This window comes from Plasmopara halstedii, assembly GCF_900000015.1.
Source record: "Plasmopara halstedii genome assembly, contig: Scaffold_2547, whole genome shotgun sequence".
NCBI classification, from domain to species: Eukaryota; Oomycota; class Peronosporomycetes; order Peronosporales; family Peronosporaceae; genus Plasmopara; species Plasmopara halstedii.
Window position 1 is genome coordinate 153366 of NW_020189454.1, and position 27545 is coordinate 180910.

At 44.1% G+C, this 27545-nt stretch overlaps 8 protein-coding genes across 8 annotated transcripts; 6 read left to right on the forward strand and 2 right to left on the reverse strand.

Moving 5' to 3' along the window:
- Window positions 1-6385: 6385 nt before the first annotated feature.
- Window positions 6386-6929, forward strand: PHALS_14997 (uncharacterized protein). The gene has a single exon (XM_024718342.2). It carries the CDS (start codon window positions 6628-6630, stop codon window positions 6883-6885), a length of 258 nt encoding a protein of 85 aa, XP_024583750.1. The 5' UTR covers window positions 6386-6627; the 3' UTR covers window positions 6886-6929.
- Window positions 6930-7222: 293 nt separating this feature from the next.
- PHALS_04261 (uncharacterized protein) lies at window positions 7223-7545 on the forward strand (the record flags this gene model as incomplete). Its single annotated transcript, XM_024718343.1, has 2 exons — window positions 7223-7366; window positions 7450-7545. 2 exons carry the CDS (start codon window positions 7223-7225, stop codon window positions 7543-7545), a joined length of 240 nt encoding a protein of 79 aa, XP_024583751.1.
- A 2601-nt stretch (window positions 7546-10146) lies between these two features.
- Window positions 10147-12606, forward strand: PHALS_04262 (uncharacterized protein; the record flags this gene model as incomplete). Its single annotated transcript, XM_024718344.1, has 1 exon — window positions 10147-12606. One exon carries the CDS (start codon window positions 10147-10149, stop codon window positions 12604-12606), a length of 2460 nt encoding a protein of 819 aa, XP_024583752.1.
- A 169-nt stretch (window positions 12607-12775) lies between these two features.
- Window positions 12776-13651, forward strand: PHALS_04263 (Molecular chaperone (DnaJ superfamily); the record flags this gene model as incomplete). Its single annotated transcript, XM_024718345.1, has 1 exon — window positions 12776-13651. The coding sequence occupies one exon, from the start codon at window positions 12776-12778 to the stop codon at window positions 13649-13651; it is 876 nt and encodes a 291-aa protein (XP_024583753.1).
- Window positions 13652-19696: 6045 nt separating this feature from the next.
- PHALS_04264 (thyroid receptor-interacting protein 13) lies at window positions 19697-21458 on the reverse strand (the record flags this gene model as incomplete). The annotated part of the gene is made up of 9 exons (XM_024718347.1): window positions 19697-19780; window positions 19837-20143; window positions 20199-20394; window positions 20457-20550; window positions 20609-20660; window positions 20718-21007; window positions 21068-21213; window positions 21276-21374; window positions 21437-21458. The coding sequence occupies 9 exons, from the start codon at window positions 21456-21458 to the stop codon at window positions 19697-19699; spliced, it is 1290 nt and encodes a 429-aa protein (XP_024583754.1).
- Window positions 21459-22626: 1168 nt separating this feature from the next.
- Window positions 22627-25119, forward strand: PHALS_04265 (abc transporter; the record flags this gene model as incomplete). Its single annotated transcript, XM_024718348.1, has 1 exon — window positions 22627-25119. One exon carries the CDS (start codon window positions 22627-22629, stop codon window positions 25117-25119), a length of 2493 nt encoding a protein of 830 aa, XP_024583755.1.
- A 17-nt stretch (window positions 25120-25136) lies between these two features.
- PHALS_15002 (Zinc finger, RanBP2-type) lies at window positions 25137-25835 on the forward strand. The gene has a single exon (XM_024718349.2). It carries the CDS (start codon window positions 25415-25417, stop codon window positions 25736-25738), a length of 324 nt encoding a protein of 107 aa, XP_024583756.1. The 5' UTR covers window positions 25137-25414; the 3' UTR covers window positions 25739-25835.
- PHALS_04266 (hypothetical protein F444_20475) lies at window positions 25836-26950 on the reverse strand (the record flags this gene model as incomplete). Its single annotated transcript, XM_024718350.1, has 3 exons — window positions 25836-26312; window positions 26381-26653; window positions 26738-26950. The coding sequence occupies 3 exons, from the start codon at window positions 26948-26950 to the stop codon at window positions 25836-25838; spliced, it is 963 nt and encodes a 320-aa protein (XP_024583757.1).
- Between the last annotated feature and the right edge of the window lie 595 nt (window positions 26951-27545).

Consider the following 27545-nt stretch of genomic DNA (forward strand, 5'->3'; position numbering starts at 1 on the left):
ATTTCAATGAAGATGACAGGTTTATATCTTTTAATATATATCAAAACGGTGAATCCTCCCGAAGCCTTTAATGCCCCCCTTCGGTGTTGCTTGCTTTTTTTCTTCCCTTGTCTGTACAAAGCTGAATGGGATACAAGAAAAGGCATGAGATTCGTGGACGATGACCTTTTGGTGATGTCAGCTGCGATGAAACCGCCCACAGGTCATACCCGAGTCACGACCCGGTATTTTGCCCTTACCAACTGACATGTGGAAAAGGCTTTCTCTATCTGTGTGAACGTCTTCAACTCTGAGGCTTCTCTACGCTCCACCTTTTCTCAGCAGACGTAATCATTTATATAAGTGTGCCTTAATTTGATTAATGGCCTTATCGCGGGGCTACAACATGGACTACAACGCTAAGCCTGATCTGGCACTGGGAATCTCGTGTGCCCTTCTGCAGGCGAAAAAGTTGCGTTGACTTTTTCAAACTTAATCACGTCGTTATAAGTGGTTTGATTCATTAAAAATGTTTAACAACGCCACAACAATGATTTTTCGGATCTTTGCGTGCGGCCAGCCGCTTAAAAAGGCAAATCGATTGCTTTCTCGCCTCTCTGTTTACCGATCTTGAAGCGTATTGTCTGCGGGAAGGTTAGAAGCATTTAAGCAGATCCACACACTCCCTTAGGGTTATTTTCTGGCACCAGACGCTGTCGAAATCACAACTTTTTTATCGTACTCAGCTCAAGCACTGGGCAGAGAAGGCAATGTGTCAACAGTCAGACAGCTATCTAGCGCGGTATACGTTGTGAGAGAGGGGGTGAAACGAGAAGGTACCATATCGTGATGTACGTAATCCTTACGCTATTGCTCTAAAATAAGGCTCGATCTCAATAGTACCAAAGTTATTTATAAGATGAAAAATCTTGCTCAGTGCTGGAACGGATAGTGCTCCGGAACGATAAGGTTCGTTTGATACGTGAGCTGCTAGCCATACGCTATACAGTACATACCGAAATGTTTAGCATAGTTAAACAGAGTGTTTGGTTTATATCTGAACCAAACTGATGCTGCATATATGCTACTCTTGAATTAGAGCAAACTGAGTCCTTAAATACCTGAATGGCCTTTGTTCTGTTCCTCATTGAATGTCAATACTCATCATCTGTGCCTTATTTCACCTGGACTCGTTCAACCGAACTTACCCCTGTGTTTGGTGCACGAAAATCTTGTTGTGCCGAGAAGCAAAAATAAAATGAGTGTTTAAACTGTTGTAGGGTACTCACTAATGTTCATGACCCATCCGTTTGTCTTAATACAAGGAACGGCCAGAATAGTAAAGATTTACGACGCACACTGCGCCGGAAGTTCGTCTAGCTGCCTCAATATACATTCAAGAGTTAAGCACTTGATCTATGCAGCGTATAGCTTAGCGAGTTACCAGTAAAGGAGCGAGTTCTGGGACCGACGCTCAAAATGAACAAGGCAGTAAAAAAATCTGATCTGCAATGGGAGCGGTTAAAATGATTCTTCAAAACTCGATCCCGCACATTTGCATTCATTGAAAGCAATACGGATGCATCAGCTTACAAGATTGAGACGTTCCCAACCCTCCTATACGAGGTGTGCTCGTTGTGACCGTTACCTGCGGTTGAGAAAGATACAACCCCAACCAACTGGCTCCGGATTAGCAAGTACAACCTTCCAATCTAATACCGCAAGAGTCGATGCATTTTTTGCATAAATCTAACGTCGTGACCTTAAATTCTGATTATTTGAGGGGGCCCGTATAAAGCGGCGAAGGAAGTGCTCTTTCTCGCCCCGAAACAAAGAGCCACACTTGCGCTTTAAAATGTGCCCCGCGAACGCTCTCTGATCGCTTACTTCTTAAACTATCCTTTTGCGCCTGGGGTAGCAGCTGCTACGTTAAAATGTATCGTTCTTGAAATCTGTATTTAAATACTAGAGTCGACAAAAGTGCCACTTGGCTCATTGCACACACAAGGGATAGCGGGCACGTCGTTTAACTCATATATGTCATCTTCAATGAAGCAGGCATCTGACAAAAGCGTCGTTTGATGCTTGATTTTGTGAAGTAACAAAATAGCAAAGCCTACGTCATCACCAGCATATGTTGTGGCCACCCTGATTATCGCCTCGAACCCGCGGATTCAGCTACCGGCACAGCCTCCGTGTTGCGTCAGAACCAGGCCTCTTCGCTAAATAAAAACAGATTTATCTGCATCGCCCTTCGTTCTCCAGATCATGTGAGCAGAAAGTGCATGAGATCATTAGCGGAATAACACCAGGACAATCTGACCGAAGAGGGACCCCAAACTTTCATGGGTTTCCAAGGATATCGACCTTCCAATTTACCGTACTTAAGTAAAGCCTTTCAAATTCGCTGGACTGACTCACTTTACACGAAATATGACCACCCCTTGCATATCTAGTACAGCCGGTGCTCGCGTTGCTTTCTCAGTTATGGCTGCATATCAACTCCTCAAATATGCTCAGTCGGATTCTTACCGTTTAGCTCGGATATTCAATGTAAACTAAAGCAAAGTTGGCTCATCGACACGGCTTTATTGAGTCATTGAATTGTCTTTACTAAAGTGCTCTGCGTTTGAATGGTTTGTACGAGCGCGAAGATTATACTGCCGTAGCAGATTTAGCAATGTAACATTCTCTTCGGGGCAATAAGAGTGCAGCAACAGCTAAGAATAGTCCACTGTAGCTATGTCGCAACTTAATCACAGAACACAGACAATGCACGTCTCGGCAACCGATCGGTGCTTAAAAGACCTTTGATCCACAATATGTTCACATATGTACTATCTGCCTCTGGCATTTGCGTCTCTATAATAGGTATCCTGGCTCTAGGCCCTAGCGTCGTGCACCAGACAAATGACGTTCATTCTAACTAAGATGATTTTCTTACTTGTCTACGAATTGCAGCCGGGCTGATATCAGTATGTTAAGCCATCGACTATTTCTCTATCATACCAAAGCAAAGTCGTGGTGGCGCGATGGGTCACTAAGGATGTGTACGTCATTGATTTAAAGAAGAGGTGTGAGCAGCAGCGCAAACCCAACGAGTGCGGTCATTTGACCCAGCATCGAGATTTTTAAGTGCATTACATATCATGTATTGATCCATGTGATCATCAATCTGTACATAATTTGCGGCGGATATAGCCAATCTGAATCCTGATACCCCTAATTTTGTTTGGCAAAACTCGCTGAAAAGCGCTGATTTGATCCTAAACAACGAACACAGACTAGCAGTTTTGAGAGACCGCTAGACCACAGACCACCGGCAATGCGTCGCTGACATAAAGAAATAAGTTTTTTGCCAGCACAGTCTACAAATACCAAGATGTCATCATTACTAGACACGTCATTTGGACGGCCAAAAGTAGAGTCCATATAATGGGTTGCCAGGACCAGCGGAATGTTCAAAGTACACTTACATGCTTTACTTTTTTTTAGCATACACCTCACCCTTCTGTGCCATTGTCGTGCATGGTGCGCGGAATGCCTATTGTACTCTGTAGGACTTGTCATCAATCCGACGCCGAGTCCTATCGTAATGAGATTAGCACATAAATTGCTCACTTAACTGTCCCCAGGATAACTAGACACGCATAGTCGACTCATGTCTATCGATGGTCCTTAAAGGTTGTTCAATTGCTATACGCAGTAAGCGCTTGCCAGAAGACATCTCCAACTATAAGGATGCGCTGTTGAGACACCCTCGAAACGCCCTTGTCAGACGTCGCTAGGAAGAAAAGTGGCTCTCACCGTGAGGCTCTAATTCGGGCATGTATTCTTTCAAACGGTTCATTTAGCTCCCCGACAAGTTTAGATTCTCTGTCATTGCAAAAAATCTCTTGTTCTAGACCTTACTTATTTTATATCTGGCGTAGATTGAACGCATTGATTTATGGATTGGATGGAAGTACAACGAGTTTAATGTCAAGAATTTTTTTACCGATAGAGTTTGATGAGCCAGAACTTTACTCCTTTTGGAAGCAGAAACGCTTTAAATGCTAGCCCAGAGCCGCGATAGCTTTGGTGCAACTTGTGATTGCTTGAGTCGATGAGCCACTGCAATTTTGAAGAGCTCAAGAGACAGAAGCTACAGCGGGCCATTATCTCAACGTGAAACAGAAAAAAAGTATTTCGGTCTCAATGTAGAAATCTTTTGAGACACGAATGAGCAAAGCGTCCGAAGCGAGTCTCAATGAGGCGTTTGAGTGCAGCAATAAGCTTCGATTTTCTGTGCCAGGTCAAGTAGTCACGGGCGACTAGTGGCGAAAGTGGAGCTATAAAGGAAAGTCTGGTTGTTTCACGATTAGCGCCGCTGAGCCAGCGCTACCGCGTGGCACTCGCACCATGAAGGCCAGCAAACTCCGCCCGTTTAAGGCGAAGAAAAGTGTTGGCTCGTAAGTAGAGGGACAGAAGTATTCTTTGCGGCTCTGCGACTCCATCATCGCTCTGTAAGAGATCATTCGTGGATGATGGCGACAAAGAAATGCAAGAGATGTCATCTGCCCACTCAACTTGTCGTAAAGGCTAAACGACAAGTGATAAATTGTGCGTGCCTATAATGAGCTGATGCAGCCACTATTACAGCACATACGCTAATTCGTAAAAAATGTGGTATGGTCGGTTGTGATTTCCTTAGTGCATGTGACCAAGTTCATGATGATGATCAATGGCTAATAAGAATAACAATGTCATCGTTCTGCTGCGAGTACTCCAAGCGAAATGCATGAATGGCCAACTATGCCTCACGGATTGCCTAGCGTACCAGAGACGATCATTTGTCTGAGTTTGACGATTAAGGCGACTTTGCTCCTCTGCATTAATCAATCCGAAGGATAATTTGGCTAGTTTCATGTAGAGAACGATTCGGATCTTAATAACAATATGATATACTTATCATTAGGGCTTAAGTATATGTCTTCACTAAGCCGTTTGCCACTGTCGACAAGTGTGTATTTAGCAGCTCAGAAATCCTCTTCTAGAATGCTTCATTGGACATCATGGCCTATGGGCAGATCCTGAACGGAATCAAGGCCAACATAGATTGGCCAAGCCTTCGATTCAAAGAGGCGTAACAAGTGGCTCTGCCTGGCCAGCTTTTTCCCAAGTATAGTCTGAACTATGCCGACCAGCGACTGTGAGCCACAAATTGTGAGGCCTGGCCCCGAAGTTACAAGATTGACTTACTCACTGGTCTACTCTGGTTAAGTACTGCATCGGTATGGATGCGACTGACTTGGTCATTGATTGGAGACGAAGTCGTACTCGACTATACATTAAAGTCGCGCTTTGATTATTGCGACGTCAGCCGTTTAGTGAGTTCTCTAGTTAGACAGACTAAAAGGACTGGATTACAAAGCTCAGAAAGTGGTAAAGCGACTAACTTTTCTCACTCAATGCTCTGACTAAACTATGTAATACTCAGCACTATCTTGAGAGCACAGTGCCAGAGATAAAGCTTTAACAAATGGCACTTACTGTTGTCGCTAGTGTTGCTTCAACCGTATGCAGCACACCTGAGAAGTTACACGATTAAGAGCTTTCAATATCTTGCGAACGCGATTTGCTCATCGACTGAGCTGCTTGCCCTCATCTGACGTGCCGCGCCATTCAACATCTGTCGAATCAAGTCGATCAAAGCCATTATTATCGCCTGATATAAGTGCTAGAAAACCTGCTGAATATATCATAATTATACCAACATGGCACATCTCCTAATCAACTCTTGCAATAAGAATGTAATAATGTGCTGAGCCGCAGGAGAAAAAGCGCTCTTTCAGTCTTTAAAAAATCTCTGCCGCAATTTTGGCTATCAGAATCGGCTATAGCAATCATGACTACTCAGCTCTTGTCTTTTGCTGTGGTTAACTTGAAGCAGATACGAACAAGCTCAATCGCGTTAACGCGTTTGGAGATGGCCTGCATAAGGCGTCGTTGTGCATAGCGACTACTGTCACGAAAGAATTGCACAATAGTTGTCATTCTGTGCCAAATTAACTCTCGAGGTAAGCGCCAGACAGGTCGACTTTATACGGGCTTTCGCGTCGCCTCAACCGTAGCATTTGCATGGTATGATGTTGACGGCTAATATGCCCTCAAGTAGGTGTATAGTTCGGGCGCAATATATGCTGCGCTCCCGAAAGCTTTGGGTATTCAACTGCATTGTTGCACCGCTAATTTTATTCCGAAGCTTGCTTTATTGCATGATTGAGCTACTGGACACTCACAGTGTGGTGATAATTCATATTTTACGGAACACAAAGTACTTTCTAGATAACCACCTCGAGTAGAATAGACAAACTGCTTGGCAAGCGCTATGTACTGTTCATAAATGGGAAAGTACGTATGTGTGCACGTATGGCATAATTACTGACTGCATGTATCGCCCATTTGCCATTTTGCTGGTTTGTGCAGTCCATATAATTGGACTTTATTATTGAATTTCAGAACACTCATCCAGGACTTCTGAAATTGCAAAATTTGTGGGCCGTCTGAGTAACGCCCCTCTCGTATTATAGCAATATCATTATCGGTTAGGATACAGCCGAGCTACTCTGCAACAGAGCTCCACCAACATGTCTATTGGGGGCTATAATGTCGGATCAAGTTTTCAGCGAAGGTTTGACAAGATTTGCTCGGCATCGAATTGACCAAAATCCATGTTTACCACCCAAAAAATTGACCAGATCAACCGCTTGCATTGCTCAAAAACATAAATGCGCGGAGAAACTGCGGCTCCGTAGCGATCTGATCTGCTCCCTCTCATCGAGTTTGCGAATTACAGCTCACGCTGTTCATTTCACAATATGCGTAGTGGCATCTCAAACAAACCCTGTAGCAAAGCTACAATAAGTTCAAGAGCAGCAATATAGCTTCAGGCTACCGAAGCACCCGATGCGCTGACGCAGTTCGAGAAGCGCATCCGAAATCGGTCAATCTCAGTGTTGGCAAGCACTCAATATCTCGACCCTAGCCGACGTGCGGTTATGACTTAGAGATCTCACGAGAGCCAGACGTGGATGGTTCGTCCCCCACCGACACCAAGGCGTAGCCTATTGATATGGGATCTGGTCAGCGGAACGACGGACAACAGGATTTTTTCCAGTGCCTGGTGCAGTAAGAAAGTTATCCTCGCTCTCAATACATATGGAGGTTCAGGACCCCAATTTAGCAAAATGCCTAGGTACCAATGGCGCTTTTGAACTTGCACATGATCGTCTATTGTCAGGATTCTAGTCTGAATCGCTCAGCTCAGCGTGCACCCACTAGCAAGGAAAACTCGGCCAAATTCAATTACACCTTTGATCGCTGTCTCATGAATATGAGCGGGGATGTACTTTTCGCGAATTAGAGCAAGCGTACACTCAGCTTGAGGAGTGTAACCGATACGCTCTCACCTTTTGTGTCCGTATAAAGTATGCTATGGTGCAATTGTGTTGGAGACTTTGTACACTTTGTACGATTGTGCAGAACTCGGAAGCACCGAAGGCTTACGTCGATGGGACCCAGTGACATAGAAATCCGTGGATCACATGGGCTTTTAGTCCCGCGGATGCAGTATATATCAACATAGTAAAAACACAATAGAAATAGATGTTTCTTTAATAGAAGAATAATCAAGTATTTTATGTTTTACGCAGCTACCTTTAAAGGATTTATTTGCGCAGCTACCTTTGAAAGATTTATTTGCGCCTTGATGAAGCGTACAAAGCTATTATTTGTGCATGTTCTCGCGTCAAATAAACCGATTTTGTGCAATGTACACAAAGAATTTGTTAGATAAGCTCTAACAAGATGAATATCACAATAAAGTCACTCATAAATGATTGACTAACTATAATAACAGAAAAATGACTTCTGGGTTCCTGTGGCCATGGCCATACAGGCTTTGTTCGGTTAGGAAGGCGACGCGAGATCAGAGTAATGAAGTCCAAGAGACCAATAGACCTTTGGCTCACCACTTTCATCTTTTCAAAAGACTATACGCATTATTAATCTTCGCTGATTGAATCTTTACCAAGGATTTTGTGACCTTGACGTTCATGGTCACGTTCTCGTGAGCTTCACAAGCGAAGATCACCCCGAATGAACAGGACCCAGCTTAACATAAATGATTAGTTTGTCGACACACAGCGACCTAATTTACACAGGAAGACCGAGACAATTCGTTTTTCTCCATAACACTTTAACGCGAGACGCACTGATACAGCTCTCATGCATCTCAATGACTTTGCGTATTCGTTTCAAATATCAACAACAGTCCAACACATTTTGTTCCATTGTTTCACATAAACCTGTCAAGTTGATGACAACATGAACAAATTTTATAAAGCGTCAGCTAGATCCCGTTAACTTTGACCCCCACAAGGCAAACAGACCTTAGAATTCTACCAGCCAGCACCCTGCGCTCATTGGGACTCGATGTCTTTCGAGAAGGATCTGTCAGTCGACGCTGCGAGGTAAATGCGTCTTTTTGAACTTTGTAATCGGGAGAGTGATGACACGTATACTTTAAATGTGTGACAGAAATGTTTCAACCAAACGCCTTCTTTATACTTAATTTTTAAGGACCCAAGACGATCGTAATCGCCCGTAAGCTTACCACATCGTGTAGCAACTTCGCGACTCCTAGTTTTGCGAATTGAAAATTGTTTACCACTTCTAATACGGTCACAAAAATATATGAGGGGACACAGAAGCTTTGATGCAAACCGTAACTGTTTGGAGACTTTGCATAGAGATGGTAAGTACTATTGCCTCCGTGATGGGTCTGTCGCCATCACGGCGATTATTTTCTCTGCCACTCTTGTCAAAGAATAGACAACAGACAGTCAACGCACTCAATGCGCCTGGTTAGGCGAAGCGGGCACCCGCGACATTTGTCGCTGGAATGCATCGTTTGGAGACTTAGTGCACGAGCGAGCCCCTTTTCTCTTGCTGCCTTTTAGCTTGGCGACCATTAGTGCGATGGGCTATTCGCTCGTCTGGAGCATGACCTAGATCGAGGCACTACCACCTCATTTTAGATTCTACCCGTCCTATCTCTAGAAGAGTGGATGATTTAGCAGCAATAGCCCCACGTTAAGAGCTGGTTGTGCTTCCACCGATGCCTGACTGGGGCAATCCTGGATGTGGGACTTGCGCTTTTTATCGCAAATTGGCATCACCAGGTGGGCATTTACCGTTTGCGTCCCTTGGACCGCTTACTACCTCATCCCTTCGAGACGACGGTAGACATGAGCTTTTTAAGCTCGTCTTGCTGTTCCGAGGGCAGAGAATTAAACAATTTGTTTGCTATCTGTATAGAGATATGGTATGATAAGAATCGAACGTCGAATCGACGGCAAGCGCTACCAAGTGCAATGGAGATGCCGTGTGCTAAACGCATACAGTATGGACTACTACACCTAACCATGGAGTAAAAGCGAGAGTCTTTCAAGTTAATCTGCACTTTCTTGCTCTTATCTTTTTACAAATGCGATCTATTCAGTCTTAAGTCTGCTCGAGGTTAATACTGAAAATTCCAGATTTCTCATGTTCGCTTACTACAATATATCCACTGCATAATGCGAGGTAACAACCGCATGCCCCAGAAACGTAACTATTATCAAGCCCAACGTCTCTTCGGAACCAAATGTTTGATTCTGAAGGATTCACACAACTACATAAAAGTGCAATGTGCACGTGCACGCTAGTACGTACGTACCTTATTATGAACAGCTTACGATTCCCACGGACCTCTCCTTGTCATTATGCTATCTTCCTAATCTATACCGAGTATTGATTATGATGATACTTCATCATGGTACTTCATAATGGTACTTTTTCATTCCGGTGGCAGCTTTGTAAAGTGGATATACCTTATTACAGTATTACTGCGCTTTGAATTCGAATGACCCAACAGGGTAGACATAATTGGTAATAGCTTTTCTTCTCAAGTACGACGTAGTGGACTGCTTTATGCCTTTCTTTTCAAATGTTTATTTACTTTATGCAATATCACTTATATCAAAAATACTAAAACAGAGTAGTATAGTACTCTGAAAATATTACTGGATCCGGGCTCCCGCCTTTCAGTAGCATTTCCCCCCGTACACTATTACCGCGACAACCATGATGATACAAGAAGCTGCAAAATCAACCGACCCAATTTACAACGAATCTTTCGATCAATATGGTATCCCGCTATCCGTTGGCCACAGTGCACAAACGGATCTTCCCGTTTGGCAGTACATACATAAGCTAGCCACTCCTATTCCAAACCCTAAAAGTGCCGATCGCTTGTTCACTCACATTTGCGTCCTGTGCTCGGCCTCTCCTCCTTTGCGTCCTACGAGTAAGCGAGTCATCACATGGCGCAATGCTTTAATGCGCCAACGGATGTCTACGAATGCTGTAGCACACTTGCAACGTGTACATCCGGATGAGTTCGGTGCAATTGCTGAATATAAGCAACGCAAACGCGAAGCATTGGCAGACAAGGCTACGAAAAAGGAAGGACAATCTCACTCAAAAAAGGCAAAGATTACGTCAATTCCAAAGCGAAAGATCTCAGTTGATCGCCAAGTTGATGTGAAGCAAGAGACTGAGTCTTTAGATACAGCTCTAGTGCCTAAGACTCAGAGAACGACAGCGTTGTCTCGCAAACGCAAGACAACAGATCTTATCAAGACTTGGCTCATTTCATCAGGTTTGCCTATCTCCGTGCTTCAAAACGAAGCTTTACAACATCTTCTAAAACTTGCAACTTCGCTTCCCTCTGTCTTACCAACTGTGCTTGATCTAAATGCGCAAGTACACGAAGAGTTTTTAACATTTCGCTCTCTATTGGAATCTTACCTTGCTTTCGAGTATCAAGCTGCTATGAAGTTGCCATTCTTGTCGTTCCATCATGCATATCGACCAATGAGTGGTGCTACTGCTGCTCATCGTGTGTCTTCGGAGTCCAATAAAATGCTTGGCAAAGCGTTTTTTGATGTCTCAGTTGGATTTATTGATTCCAGGTGGCGCAAGGTGGATTTAATGCTCGCGTCTAGACAAGTACCAAATGACTGGAACGAGCAACTAACGGAACGTGTGATAGAGATTATATCAACGGCCTATAACATTCAACCGCTTTCACATTATACACGTTTTCATATAGGTGCTGTCAATAACTTTGCTGCAGAAAAGGAAGAAGACGGTCATTTAATTGACGATGAGGACGTGTTGACGCACACTTTGCGTCATTGTGTAATGAATGCTCTAGAAGTCAGTGCTGAAAGTTGCTTGGGTGAAGAATCAACCGTTCGTCGCGTCTTGCGATTACTACAAGAGCTAGCAAATAGTTTTAAAGAGCCGGAGCGAGCGTCTGTGATTGCCGAAAGTGGTGGTACTAGTAACTTTCTATCTCCAGCTATCTCAGTCGATACGCTTGCGCTCTCTTCACTGACATCGATCGGTGCAATTGCTGAGCTCTTGCGTGTAAGCTGCTCGCGGTACCACACTTACTGGCAATACTATCAGTCACATGACAAATTAACCGATGAAATATGGACGCAGCTTTCATTGGATGACTGGCATACTGTTACAGAAATTGAAGCACTTTTAAATCATTTAGTACAATTTCGTCTTGAAGAGCGCACCCCGTTAAGACCAGGAGCAGTTGCTTCGTCATACGTACTGCTATTCCGGCGCTTGCTGTCAGTCACTGTGAATGCTTCCAGCTTCAAGTGCTTTTGTCTTGAAGACGAAAATACAGCAAATTTGTCTCCCACGACGCGTTCTATGCGTCGCAAGGCTAAGCGTGTGGACACATTTACTGTCGCTGGTCGACAATGTATCGAGCGACTCAAACAACTTATCACACAACAATTTACAACGTCAGATCCATCTGAAGTTGATGATGAAATCAAAGCTATGCTTTTAGATCCTCGTATCAGTGCTAAAGCGATCACTTTGGTCAACGATACTCAAGTTTTTCACCGCGCTGAAGAAGCTCTACGCCAGGAACATCAGGTTGTGTTTCAATTGCTTGCCAGACCATACGGTACTAGCGGATGTAATGAAGACGACGACGAGGAAGACGATGAAATAAGTTCACTTTTGATGGTTGATGGACCAAAGAATCAACCTGCTCCTACGTCACCTACCAATACTGAAAGACGATCAAAGGACGCTGTTGTGGAAGAAGAAGCTCGTGCTTGGCAAGAATGGCAACAAGTGTATGTAGCATGGGATACGATTGCAGACAAGGGTGCAGATTTGTTTGATAAGGGCCAGTACAATTTACTCAAATTGTACCACCACGTGAATATCCTCAAGTGGTTTCGTGATGTTGGACAGCAGACACATCCAGCGGCGGCATTACTTGCTCGTATATATCTTGGCAAGCAATTGTTTTCATCTCCCTCTTCGAAATTGTTGATGTCGCGATTTATGAGACAAGAAGAGGCTAATTGGGTGGATGAAGTTGCTCAACGCGCGGAAAAACGCTGTGTTCTTTACCATAATTGGCATCATATTCAGCAACTCCATGCAGAAGTAGAACCTCGTCCACCTACTGAAGAACATGTTTACACTGGGATTGTTTGAATACGACAATCAGAATATTAGTGTCGTGCTTAAGTATAAATTGAAGTTAATTTTATATCGTAAAAGTCATATAAACGAAATAGTAACCTTGATAAATACATAACCGGTAACCTCACTTCACTAAGGATTCTAGAACGTCTCTTCATACAATCTTGACTTGCCTCCTTAAATGAGAAAAGCCCAGCAACCGCCTGTCGTCGATCTTACAGCAGAAGACGATATCTCGGAGGAGCCAAATCGGATGGAAGCTCATTTAGAATCAGACGATTATTTTGAAGTGTTGAATTTACCGCGTTCAGCCTCGGCGTCAGATGTGAAGCGCGCATATAGAAAATTGGCCGTACAGTGGCATCCAGACAAAAATCGGTCCAATTTACGTGCAGAGGAAATTTTTAAGCGTATTGGTGAAGCTTACGAAGTACTAAGCGATCCAAAGAAGAGAAAAATTTATACTGAATACGGCAAAGCAGGTCTTAATGGAGGTCCAGGTGCTTCAGATCCCAATGATCGTTTTGGACACCGACATCATGGAAATTTCTCGTCTCAACATGCGCGGGATATTTTTGATGCCTTTTTTGGGGGTCAGGATCCATTCGAAGCATTTTTTGGCCAACGCAGAGGGTCAACAAAGCGTAACGGGCGCTTTGATGATGACTTCTTTGGGTCTATGGGCTTTGGTGGGATGGGAATGGGTCGGGAATTTGGACATATGGGTATGCCTATGATGGGTCTTGGCAGGGGATTTGGAAATATGGGCATGGATTCTTTTTTTAGCGATGAGTTTACCACAATGAACGGATCCGGTACGACGTTTTCGACGAGTTCTAGCTCATCCTCGTCGACTTTTACAGATCGAAATGGTCACGTGATTACACAGAAAACAATCACGACCACAGGTGCAGATGGACAAACAAAGACTACAACAGAGGAATATCGCGATGGCACATTGGTGAACTCCTCGTCGACATGTGGAAATCGTTTGGCAGATGCAGGTCGAAAGCAACTCGAAGGTGGCAACCGTCACGGATCTCGTCCGAAGTATTAAGCGCAGGCAAACGATGAAGGTGGCTGCGAGATTGAATTGTAGGTAGCCATAATTTTGAGTGCCTACATTGTGTTTTTTGATACGCTTGATGCACCACGAGTGTTTTCTTAATCTTTATGCAATGAAAGTCTGGAAAATCTTGTAGGATGAAAGATAAGGGATACACTCTAATTTACAATTTATGAAAAGTTTAGGCGAAGATTTTGGTGTTTAACAGTTATTGAAAGTTGCGGTGTGGTGCTGGATAGACTGTTGTAAATAAAGTCAGGCGTGACGCTTCCTCAAGCTATCAACAATTGGTTGTAACAACAAAATATTTTTCTGCAGACCACGGCTAACCACAACACTTCTGTTTTGCTCGACACTTTCAATGAAATCAAAAGTCTGTTGTAGATACGTTCTTGCACCAAACGGACCTAAGTTAAAGAAACATGCCAGTATAAATACGGTTTTAACGGATCTTATCTATAAAGTGGGTTCACGACTCGCCAAAGCTCCGCCAGGTTTTGACCTTCAGTCAATCCACGGTTGTTGGCGCTCTAGCCACGCCGCACCACTGCGTCGCGAGTTAAGCTGATGTTGCATCCATATTTGCATTTAAATGCAACCGTGTATGGCAGCCGTCGTTCATCGCGCGTGACAACACGACTATATTCATAATACCATAACGTTTCACAATTTCTCGTTGAACAATCCCATGCTTGGGGCCCTCCTCTTATAGATAGACCAGAAGTGGGTCCCGCTATCCTCAACATGAGGCACAACAATACCTAATTAAATCTCAGTAGGCTGATGGGGATCTTTCTTTCCCGCGAGGGGCCTGTCAGTCTACCCTGTGTCGGAGCTTGAGCTTTCGAACCACTTAATCGAAAGAGAAGATGGTATGAAGGCTCAAGCTTACACGCAAGGTAGACTGACAGGCCTCTCCAGTGGCATAAATGTGTTATACTGCCGCAGATACTACAACTGTAAGTGCCACGATGCTGCTTACGAGCTATTAGGCAAGCTCTTTTCTTCTCATCCTGGATGAGGCCTGTCTCCAAATGGTGCCTACACCTTCGGCTATCTGACTGACCCACAAGATTCAAATGCGACACAACTAATTCCTTAATGGTTATATGGATGACGATGGACTAGATGCAAATCGGACCTGTCGTAAAGATAGGAGCTGTTATCTTATTCAGATAGAGTTGCCGTGACTATTTCACAGAGGAAGCTTTGCACAAAGGGCTGGTGCACTTTTACAAAGAGCAAAACCATCGTCAATAAAACTATCACTGTATGTTTGTCAGTCATCCCAAGTCATATTCTTGCCCTTCTTTATCGACAGTAAGTGTATCTACACTCCGCTGTTGCATCAACGACGCTGTCTAACTTATTACTAAGGAAGTGAACCTGGCTTGGAGAGCAAAGCTTACTTTTGCTGTAACCGCAAGTAATACGTTGGACCCTGATCAATCCATCTTTTGCTTGCGATTTAACCGTTTGAAGTCGGTCGCCGAGCTTTCCTGAGCTTATTCACGCATATCCGTGTCGGCTTCCACTCACGCCCAGAACGAAACGATAGCGAAAAGTCACACCGCGAGCGCTTTCTAATACCACAAGCCATTATTCTTAAGGTGTACCTTGTGCGCTTAAATTAACAGCGGCTGGAGAGAACTGATTCCTCCATGACAAATTAGTTTTAGGTTGAGCGAGTGTCAGATCATGAGCGGGCGCCATGTCTTGAGCGGCTATGATACCAGATCTCCCCGAAATGTACCTCACACTACCACAAATCTTCAACTGAGGATAAAACTTCAACCGCAACAAGTAATAACAACAGTTCATGCAAACTCTTGTGAAATTTGGCCACCATTTGCTTATCGAGTGGTACCAGCGAAGTTCGACATCTAGCACCCGTCTCTCGTGAGCTCTCGATTCAATCTGGCGAGCTTTCTCGGTTGTGAAGGCATGCTGACTCTCTTCGACAGCCGCGACTCGTGTCCGGGGCTGAATTCAGTTAGACCTTGGATTTGCTCTCTGAACTTTGTCGCCACACTGCTTGGATTGAGGCATCTCCAGCATTAGACTCTTTGCACCTGACTAGCTCATAAGAGCGGGATCATGGGCTGACTATAGTTTTACTACTACTATGAAAGGCCATAAACCAGCTCATTTAAAAATTGGCTTTATAAACCGCAAAAACCGCATTTATTGGTAGCTTGATTGCATTCAAGAAAATCTTTTGCTCTACAATGTATTCGTGTGTGTGTCTTGCCTGCATTTGGTATCTGCATATTTTTTTGTGTTCTTAGATCTTTCGGAGGCAGCGGATTGTGATCTGCTGTACTCGTACTGGTTCTAATGAAGATCGTAATGTCGGTGACCTTAGGTTAGCTTAGCTTGCTCTAAGCAAAGAGCTATGGCAGTCCCACTGCAGGTAGCCATTGTATCGGTTAAAACTTCCGCTTTTTAGCGAGGTTTTAGCAAGCACTACTTAAGGTGTTCCCACCAGATTGGATATACTAGCCGCTAACCATTAGCGCGGATAGTCAGGCGAAACACATGAATCGATTATCGAAGGAGCACTGAAACACTTGCAAATAGAGGCCGCAATACAAGAGCAAATTTCTCCCACAAATTGAGCTTTGTTGAATATCACACTACTGGCATCTACAGGCTTCACCTCGTTTCACAAATTATTGTTTGGTAAAATCTCAAGTGCCTTTGGCATCGCCAAAAAGTGAATCCGGTTGATTGCGAAGGGGCCGTCGATCAAAATCGACTTGCTGATATCAATCCGGCTACACCTCTTAGCAAATCCAGTGAATGTAAATGAGTTTGAACATTATGCTCAGGCTTCGCGAAGTTGTGGCCAAGACTCAACCAAGGTAAGTGGACTCTTCCGTTCAAAATTCAAACTGTATTTAATTGTTTTAGTTGCGGCAGAGCCTGATTAATATAGTAATACATAATTAAAATAGTAAAACCTAATCAATATAGTCATATGCATTACTACTGGCAAACCTACCACGTTGGTGGCTTCTTGTTACTGTGTAGCTACACCATTGCGTGATTACACTTATTTGTATAATCAACAGGTATGTACGGTCACACCATCTTGTGCGACCCGTCTTTTCATACAAGGTGTAACGGTGTTACACGTGCCACGTAACCCACTGAGCACTGCTCACGTTACAAAGCAATGGCTGCATGCCAAGAATGGCATGGGACGAGGTCCGAGGCATCAAGGGCGAGGCCCTTGTGATGCGCGCGGAGTGGCACGTGATCTATTGAATACTGCTCGCGTTTCAAAGCTGTTGCTGCATGCCAAGATTGGCATTCTCGAACGAGGCCCGAGACATTCTGAGCAAGGCCCTTCTGATGCACGTGGATTGGCTGGACGAAGACTGCGGGAATAGCAGCTTTTCGTAGGATGTTGTGAATCACATTAAGACTTCGATGGTGCGGGGAAGGAACCCTGGACGACGCCGGGTGCATGTATCCACTTCCCTCGGTGAGACGTAAAATCTCTATAGAGAGGAGACGGCGGGCCGTATGATACCTGCAAGACGCAGGGCGTCGACCCTGCCCCAGCGTGTGACTACTAGACGATAGCGCACAGCTATATAGCCTTGTCAACGGTATGACGGGAAAGAAAGACGGCGACGTCACCCTCGAGGCTATTCCTGCGGTGGATGCTTTTTTTGAGCTAGACGAAATGTCCTTCGAAGAGTTTGGCGGTGCCTTGAATGCAGGATATTCTGCCAAAGTGGACATTATGAGACCGAACGAGAAGATTAATCGTCATCGCCTCTGGATGCAGCTGTCCTGGAGGACACTAAGAGGGCGCTGAACGCACGAAGTGGATTGTCGATCCTGTAGAATCCTTCGGATTCGTATTTATCCGTAGGTAAAGAAATCCCAAGACATCGTCGTCGGTCCTAACATCGGACTGAGGTGTGCGTCATTAGATCGACCTGATTCCGGGAGCCAAATACTGCGTGACACGGCCATGACCCCTGCCCAAGGAGCAGTGTGACGTCATTGACGCCTTTTCCGTGCGAATTACGACGCAGGAATGGTGCATGAGAGCAAGTCTTCCCATCCGACACCCACGTTCTGTGTTCGGAAACGAACGGCAAGTGGTGTATCGCTCACGCATACACTATGCTAACCGCTGCCACCATCCCGGCACAGACTCCAATTACTAGAAAGAATGTTCTCCAGAACAATTTGGTTGGCTGTACAAAGTACAGTGCACTCAACTTGGTCGATAGTTATTACCAATTGCTCATGTGAGCGAGAAGTCAAAGGCAACCTCCTTTGCAATGGGACAGCCGCAGCTTAGCGCTTGAGGAAGTGTCATTTAGGTCACCGATCTTTCGTTCTATACTTAGAACAAGTACGAGTTAGCGGATCGCAATACACATACTCCAAGAGTAATCATTGCCCTACCCAAGGCTAATTCGATCTTCCGTTTGAAATCCAAAACTGATTTTTATGGCTAGACCGCCTAATTTTAAATGCATAGATTTTCCTAAATGTACAAAGAAAAATCTTGATACATGTATAACTACTGGCTATTTAGCCGTGTACCGTATACTTATTTGGGTGTTTCACACCATGCCCATCAGGTGTGACACACACCCCTGTTACCAGGGTATGTGTAACCCCGTTACATTCTTCATGCACCAATACTGGCGTTGCCAGACCCCGATCGTCTTTAGCAGACGCCCGGGGGGCGTGATCGGATGATCGCGTTCGATTCTCGCCAGCTTAGGGTAACGGAGAGGAACTACTATATAGTCCAAGAAAAGAATAAGTTGTGACAAAGTGTGCACTTGTCACGTTCAAGGTGCAACTGCTTTGCTCAAATCCATTAATGATCGACACTGATCATGCGTCATTACGCACTGCGATTCAGTCGCCTGGACGGTCAGGTGGCTTCCATTATTTGCAGAGTATAACTTCGATGTATAGTTTAAGCCAGGAAAGAAGACTGCTCTGACTGATGCATTTTCACGCAGACCAGACAATGAACTTGCTCATATCACGACGGTGACGTCGTCAGTGACGAATTTGATTCTAGACGTATACGCGGGCGATAGTGTGTGTGTAGCGCTGCTACAGGCTCTCGGGAGCTAGGAGTCTAAAACCTCGGACAAGAAGTTGTCGGCGCGTTTGCGCGCACGGTTACACCGATATTGATTGAGTAACAAGTTGCTGTACTATACCGCCGATTCAACAGACAGGCTTCGAAGTGTAGTCTCTCACGATGAAGATTTGAGATACCGCATCTTCTATGAGACCCACGACATCCCACTCACTGGTCATCTTGGTCGTGAGATGACGTACAGCTCTGTGAGTTGCCACTTTTGGTGGTCCAAACAATAAAAATGGACAAGCACTTATGTGCGAACGTGTGAGACGTGTCAGAGGGTTGATACCCTCTCCGAACGCGATGGCCAGTTTACCGGTACCCTCCAGGTGTTGGCAGTCCATGAGTATGGACTTTGTGTTTGGCCTGCCGAAGAATTCGGAGGACAACACGGATATGGTGATTTTTGTGAACTGCTTGAGCAAGATGGATCATCTTGCGGCTGTGTCGGACACCATTGACGGTTCGGGTAGAGCGACGCTGTATGTCAATCGTGTCTTTTGACAGCATGGGCTCCTGGAGTCAATTATCTCAGTGCATTTATCTACCGGCAATACGTCGATCTACGTAACCGGGCTTATTAATCTCTGCGTCCCGCTGACACCGTTAATTCATGGCTCAGAGCTTGGTGGGGGAGGAATAGCCGAACGGCTTGCTGATGTCAACCCCTTCACCGTGCGTAGGAAGTCAGAGATTTCCTGTTTACTAGACTGAGTGTCTTACGACACGTTAGTGATGCGATGGCTGAAAGCCAAGAATTGCAGAAGGCCACTCCGAATAACTAAACTGATTGATCGATTGAATGAGGCTATAAATATCAAAAGTCCGACTTCTATTCGTGAGATTGATTCTATCTGCGGCTCCAGTAATACCACCACTTGCTGAAAGTCTGCATATTCGACTTATAATTGCTGCTTTTGCATTTTCTCTGACTGGATGGTAAGCGACAGGTATCGAGTAAATTCGGAAACTGATACCATTTGTGTCTGACATAAAGAAAAGTTAGCCAGTTATTAAACGGTCTCGACTTTCGGTACGATACCTGAACGAAGGAAGCGTGTGCTTGAAAAGGCAGCTTGCGAAGTGCTCGACCACTAAAGCCTTCAGCTGAGTCTGCAGTTTGCATTAAATTAAGTGACAAGACAAAGTCTTCGTTGTTATCTTCAGCTTCCTCTGCAAGACTCGTCTTTTCATTCATCAAGCCCTTTCGTGACGCCGTTTTTCTTGTGAGCTCTTCGAATGACATTAGGCTTTGTGAACTTGGCAAGAGAAGATTTACACGTTGCAGTTCATGAATACAGCTCCGCAATATCTCATACCGGGCATGACACGTTGGGAGTCCGATAAACCTAAACAGAGAAAGATATTTAGCTCTATCACCTTTTCTTTTAAAAAAAATCTTACTGCTTGATGTCGGCTCGGTCAATAAAAGCGACATCAATAGCTTCAGTGATATTTGAGGTGGTCAGAATGAGTACATTAGAGTGCCGCTTTAGAGAATCCAACTGTGTCAATAATGCGTTAACTACGCGAATAGCGTCGGATGGATCTGAGCCGCTTGCTGCAGACTTTCGAGCTGCCGCAAGTGACTCTACTTCATCTAAATGCACGAACTAGCACAGTGACGCAAGATAAGGACTTGTTGTTCGTGACATGACGTACCGATCAAAACGCAAATCAATGCCTCGTCATCTTCCACAAGTTCCTGAATCTGACAAAAGAGCTTCATCACGAGTTTTCCGCTCTCGGAAAACCACTGTAGTGCATTTTATAAGTTTAATTATTAAAATATTGTTTAGCAGTAGATGTTATACCTTGCTAAACAAACTGTGCGCATTCACCTCCAACAGAACCGCGTTTGGATATCTAGCATTATAACAATTAGAGCCCAAATGCTTCTCTTCTTTCGAGTGCGCTACGAACCTAGAGGAGAGACGGATGCTCAGCTTTTGAGCCAATGCCTTGCACAAACTAGTCTTTCCAGTTCCTGGTGGGCCATGCAGTAGCACAACTCGATTCCATGAAATGATGTGCGAATTCACTTTATGATCCGAAAACAGCATGGCCGTCATAGCATAGTCCAAGATATTTTTTTTCACTGGTGTGTCAAAAATAAGCGACTCCCAAAGTCCGTCATAATTTGCAGCAGGAAGAATTGTTTGCTGACAAGTTGCAACGTCCTCGTTATCCATAGTCTCTTCCGCAGGGACTTCCTAATGAACATCTTTAGTACCTTATTTGTGTGTCATCTGCTAATTTCGAAAGCCACGTACATCACATAGTTTATATACGTGCACGTACAAATGAGCTTTTGCTCGTAAAATTCCGGACCCGCTAGCCTCCTCGCCTTCAAGTTCCGTCACGATGATCCGCTTAACGTGGGCTGTAAGTGGGGATCCAAGAGGTAAAGATACAGAACCTGTGCGATATATAATATCATTACTGAATTATAAACCGAAATGCATCAAGCGATCAAAGTACCAATAGAAAAGAGCGAACAAGAGGCGCCGAGGTATTCTGCGACGGCAGTACTCAATTGTTTGTAATCAGCAACGCTTTCCTGTTTGACACACACTTCAACTGTACAGAAGTTAATAAATCACCAGAAAAGAGAAAGCGATACACTTTGTGGTGAAACGCACCATGGACATGGCCGAATTCCATCACCTATCGACTATCGTAACTTGTAATGATGCGCATTGTGTGGCAAAACATCGATATTACACAACTAACATACTTGCTCGATTAAAGCGCTCTTTTTATTAGTGCGCCCGGCGTACGCTGCACCTAATAAAACGCCCTCCTTAATAGAGCGCTCTAGCGGTGTTTTGTCAACAGCCTCTAGCTATTTGAAAGAAAGCGCTCGCACAGGTATCGTCATATGGGAGAAAATCAACGAAAGAGACTGGTGGCTGGTTGATGAAGGTTATTGACGCAATCAATTCTCGTTCCGTCGGGTAACAAATTTGGTCATTTTATTTGATGGTGTCCAAGTAAATCGTGCTTTTGAGTGCATGAATTATCAACATCATCTGGCGTTTCTTCCAACATAATGCATTGCATCGGATACAGCCGAAGAACGTCACGTTCTGCTGAAAACCACTGAGTTTACTTCTATGAGAATGACTACATGATACATCGCCGCCAATGATATGTCGATTCGTTGGAGTTAAAATTGCCGTCAAAGTCGATGACATTAAAGTGATGCCCCTGGTGATAATCAAGGGAACGATTCGCCTATTCTAAGGAAATATGTCATTAGGGTTGTCTAGAAAAGCAAGGCCTGGTTAACAAAGGCTTAGTGCATTGATAAATGGAGCATATATTTTTGCGCGTCGCAGGCGCGTCTCAGCGAAAAATGTGGGATTCGTGCAGGGTAGACCTTTTAAACGATTTTAAGGACTACATGAAGCATTAAAAATTCCCTGACATTCCCGGAGGCTGAACTCAATACGTTCATCAAATCGCTTCAAAACTGGTTGGCGGAATCACTGTAAAACTGTGATTCAGAAATCTATGGCATTCATGACGATTTTTAGGATTGGCATATCACCCAACAGAATGATGATGAGCTGTGATTCAGAACTATGGATAGAAAACCGAAGTGAATCTGTATATTATTTTGAATCCAAGATTTTTTGGACAATAATGAAAGCACCTCTTTCTTAAAATGCGCCCTTTCTTGCTTGTCCTTTACTTAGTGGCCATATTTATTCCTTATTCTTAACTCTATGTACGTACTCAACTTTGGTATGCACAACGAAATTTCGCAGATCCTTCTGTACGGCACACAACAGTCGCATTAAGTTGAGATCACACATATTATTACATCATGGTACCCACAATGCACCGTCTTGATGGCAATCGTATTGCTGCCAACACTCCATTGGATCTCAGCAATTTGCGATCTCACAAGGAAAAACGTACATTAAAACGTGACAAAGCTCGTTTGAAACGTTCACAGGCATCTTCACAATTGCACAATAACGAATCTGAAATCTCCAATAACCCCAAACGAACTCCTATAATCTTTGCCACATCACAGCAAAGTCGCTTTCACACTGTAACATTTGACGAGTTTGGCAAAAATGTTCTACTGAATCAATTTACACTCGCTATTGGGACCTCGTCATCCGATGCATCTATCAACGAAGCTGGGGTTGTTGAACTTCTGCGAGACACGCAACTAAAGCTCAATTACGGCACACGCTATGGACTTGTTGGACCCAACGGTATCGGCAAGTCAACGCTTCTTACAGCACTAGCAGACGGCATAGTTGAAGGACTTCCATCGGCATTAAAAGTTTTGTACGTCAACCAATTGGACATATCGTCATTGACGTCAGAGTCGGCAATGCAGTCGGTCGTACAGACAGTGTTAAGTGCTGATACGCGAGTGAAAAAGCTACATATGAAGATCACTCTATTGCAAAACGCGTTATCAGATTCTACAATTTTAGACAGCGGTGTAAAGAAGTTTTCAACTTTCAAGGCTCAGTTGTTGCATGCCTTGCTGTCAGTTCAAGTGATGGAGGCCGAGGAAGCAGAGAAACTTGCTAGAAAAATTGCTATAAAGCGCAGTGGCAAACTTGGTAAGATTGCTAGATTACAACTAGTGGAAGCTGAACACAAGACGGCAAGTTTACAGCAAAGGCTCAAGTATACACTTTTAGACGATGGAAATCATGAAAGCGTAATCACGGCACACGAGACAGACATTCTACATGAAATTCATTTAAAAATAAACGATTATCAGCAAGAGCTAGAAATACTGGACGAGACATCGATGGAGGCACGTGCACGTCGCATTTTATCGAGCATGAGCATTGATTCCGCGAAGCAAGACGCCCCTTTGTCGTCACTCAGTGGTGGCTGGCAAGTGCGTATACTCTTGGCACGGGTGCTGTTCATGGAGCCCGACTTTTTGCTGCTTGATGAGCCGACAAATCACTTAGATATGCCTTCAATCTTGTGGCTGACGAACTACCTTCTCACATTAGGCGACGTGCTTCGGACTACGATCACGCTTGTCGTCGTATCCCACGACCGAATGTTTCTCAACACAGTGACGGAAGAAACAATATTTTTTCGCGGATACGACAAAACTTTGGCGTATTTTGAAGGTAACTACGATACGTTTGAGCGATCGATTGCCAGCAAGCGGCAATTCAATGCTCGTCTTCAAGCCAAATTGGACAAAAAAACCGAACTAATGAGCGATATGGTCTCAAAATTAAGTCAGCAAGCAACACGAGCTAGAGACGACAAGAAGTTGCACGTTGCAGCCTCAAAAAAAACAAAAATGAACCGAATTGGTCTCGAACGAAGTGCAAAAGGGACACGATTCAAATTAAACCGAGACCGCGCAGGATATCATCTCACCGATCGCGATCAGGCTGAAGATCAAGCCAAGTACGATGAGACTGATGGAAGCTATAGTGGTTGCTCCGCGTGGCGCATGCTATCGTTCAGTCCGCCTCAGATCCGAAACCTTACCAAGCTGGACAATACGACTATGATTTCATTTAAAAATATTTCGTTTCGATACCAAACACAAGAATTAGAGAAGACCAGAGTGCCATTTGTGAGCAATCTTAATATCAACATCAATTTTGGTGATAAAGTCGTACTTGTGGGTCGGAATGGTTCGGGCAAAACGACTATCATGAAACTACTCAGCAGGACTTTGAAGCCAGAAAGTGGCCAGGTTGAGTATTTCCACGGAGCTCGGATCGCTTCATTGATGCAGCATGACGTCGAACACCTGAAGCGTCAAGAATGGTCTCGAGATCTTACTCCATTGAAGCTGCTGCGTACAAAGCTGAAACTGGATCAAGCAGGACTATTGGCAGAGTTTGAAGGTGGTAACATTTCTGTGAGTGATGGCAATATACGTGGCCATTTAAGTACTTTTGGCATCAGTGGAGAAACTGTTGCTGCAGTTCCTATTCACTCTCTCTCTGGTGGTCAATTGGTCCGTGTCTGTTTAGCATATGCTACTTTTCCATTCCCTCCTCATGTTTTGCTTCTTGATGAACCCACAAATCATTTGGATATGAACACAATTCAATATTTGGGAGAGGCTCTTCGAAAATATAAAGGAGCGGTGGTACTCATATCGCACGACTTGCATTTTCTCAACATCGTTACGAACAAAAGCGAGGTTTTGAACGGGGATCATGTTCAAGAGGATCAAGCGTGCGGTCGAGTACGTGTATATGAGGTGGAAAAGAAGAAGAGTGTGGTGACTCTCGAACCTTTGAAGGATGTGGAAGTATACAAAGAAAAGGAAGCGAGGCTTATGCGCTTGCTAAGTCGCTTTTAAAGTTATATGAGTCAAGTGTTCACTTGATTGATCTAAGATTGGATCTGAATGATTTTTTTATATGAGCTGTCTCCTCTTCTCCAAAATTATAAGTTGCAGTTCCCATACTGTAACCGAGGATTGAGTTACTGGTCTTTATTGCAGTTGAATTCTGTGGACAATAAACAACTAGAAGTCACGTTTCTTGCGCTATTTTTGACTAGCATCTTCGTCATCTGAGGAGGGATTTTTACTTACCAAATCCGCAAATTATAACGATGCATTTCTCAACTGTTCGACAAACGTACAAGTCATAATGTCAAACGACCATCTTGATTCATGGACGTGCCCATGCTGTACCTTAACGAACAATTTCATTTCCAAAGCATGTGCCGCCTGTCAGGCTACCAATCCGCTTGTTCTCCGAAGCTTTGAAGCTGAAGAACAAGTTCTTGCGGCAAAAAGATCTATTGCAGATGGTAAGGAATTGGAACGTGCTAGTCAGACATCACAAAATTTCGTGAGTGTTACATCTTTACGAGACAGCAAGGACGAAATAGACCCATGGGTTCAAGCTGAATGTGAATGGGCTCATATCGAGTCGAGCCAAAACGTACGAAAGAGTACGCAGCCACTCTAGAATGTGTTATCCATCCGTTATCTATCCCAGCTACATCAATGGATGGGAGACAAAGTAAGTAGTAAAAGTCGAGAGCCACTAATTTTTAAGCGGGTATTCAAGAGCGTTTATATTTTGGAGTTAGTGTCTTGCTGTACATGCGGATGATCGACGCAAGCATCGTGAATCCAGAGATGCCCACAATAGCTGCAGTCTTCCACCACGCATAGTCAGTCGCGCGTTTTATATCCTCTTTTGTGCAGCCTTCAGGCAGACTCATGCCGTCGATCAGACTGGCTTCCATCACACTGGAGTTTCCCTTGCATTTCTCGACCATCGTCGATGGATTTAACGACATGAATCCGTAAAGAAGTAGACATATTATAGCGAGAACAAAGGCAACGCGTTTAGCAAATAATGTCATGTCGATCTGGCGATCCAATTCAGTGCCCGCGTGACGGTACACTACCACACGCAGCTTTTCTAGTGTAAAGTCCGCGTGTGTACCTTTATCAGTAATTGGTAAACAGCACAATTCATGTGATGATGACACAACCACTTGCCACGTTGGACCATATTTAAATGTCAGCGAGTGCTAATCAAGAAATATGTCAAGTTATAAGTTCAGTCATTGAAAGTTATTACTTGCCCGCAATAGCTCACCTTAAGCGCTTGAGCAATCTTTGCTTCGTTGTCCTCTATGCCTTTGTAATAATTGTAGAGCCGCCAAGTCTTGTCAAGAACAAGATTCCTCATCTCATCCTCCATAGAGCATTCATAGATCATACTTTTCTTCTTGATGCTGACTTGATCACTGGCTTCTAAAAACACTTTGTGCTCGTTTTCAATAGTAGATTTCAAGGATGACGTTGTTCGATATAGCATAACTTTCATCTTGCTAGTATTGCTGAATAATAGCACACATGCACCCTTGCGCTTTATCATGATAAGACGAACAGATACATTGCTGCCATAAATACTTTGAATTTTAAGATTTTGAAATAAACAGCTTCTACGTACGTAGCGCAGATCCACCGCAAAGTCGTTGCCAACAATTATGTGCCAACCCAAGCCTAATGATAGCTCCGCTTGGCTCTGTAAAGCGGCAGCAAAATTCCGAATGCCCGTTGTCCTCTTTGCTACATCATTAACTGCTTGCTTGGCGGCCGCCTGGAGGGCCACGGACGCTACTGGGGTCTTGGACACCAGAAAGTTTGCTTTGCAAAAGACCATACTTACTGTACGTATTGATTGGTAGTGTGATAGATGAGGAAGTAAAATTTGGGTGAATTAGTAACTTGTAGGAAAAGGACTTCTGTATCGCTGATACTTAAATATCTTTGTTTGTATTTCGAACGGAGGAATTGATTAGGTTCAAGGTTGTAGTTACTTTTGGAGTAAGTGGATTGCGATACGCTACACTGTACTGGTTCTAATTATAGAAGGATTGTCGCCGACCTTAATCAAGCTTCCTCGAAGCGAAAGATCTATGGCAGCCCCACTGCATCAAGAGTACATCGTTATTAACCAGTTGGAATCAATGCGTTTTACTATTATTCGTAATATAGTAAGTAGCCTACGTCTACGCTATGACCCCTTAGTAAAAGAATAACTACTGGCTGTTTCAGCCACGAACTAACTTCTAGTTAAAGAGTAAACACACCACTAAGTGGTCGACCATCTTGAGTGTAACCCACACCATTAAGTGATCACACCAACTTGTGAAACCCACACCTTCATACCAGAGCACGTGAAACCCCGTTACCACCCCCTTAAGATTGTAGACACATACAGATCACATTCAACTGTCGCCTCGAACAAGGCCCGC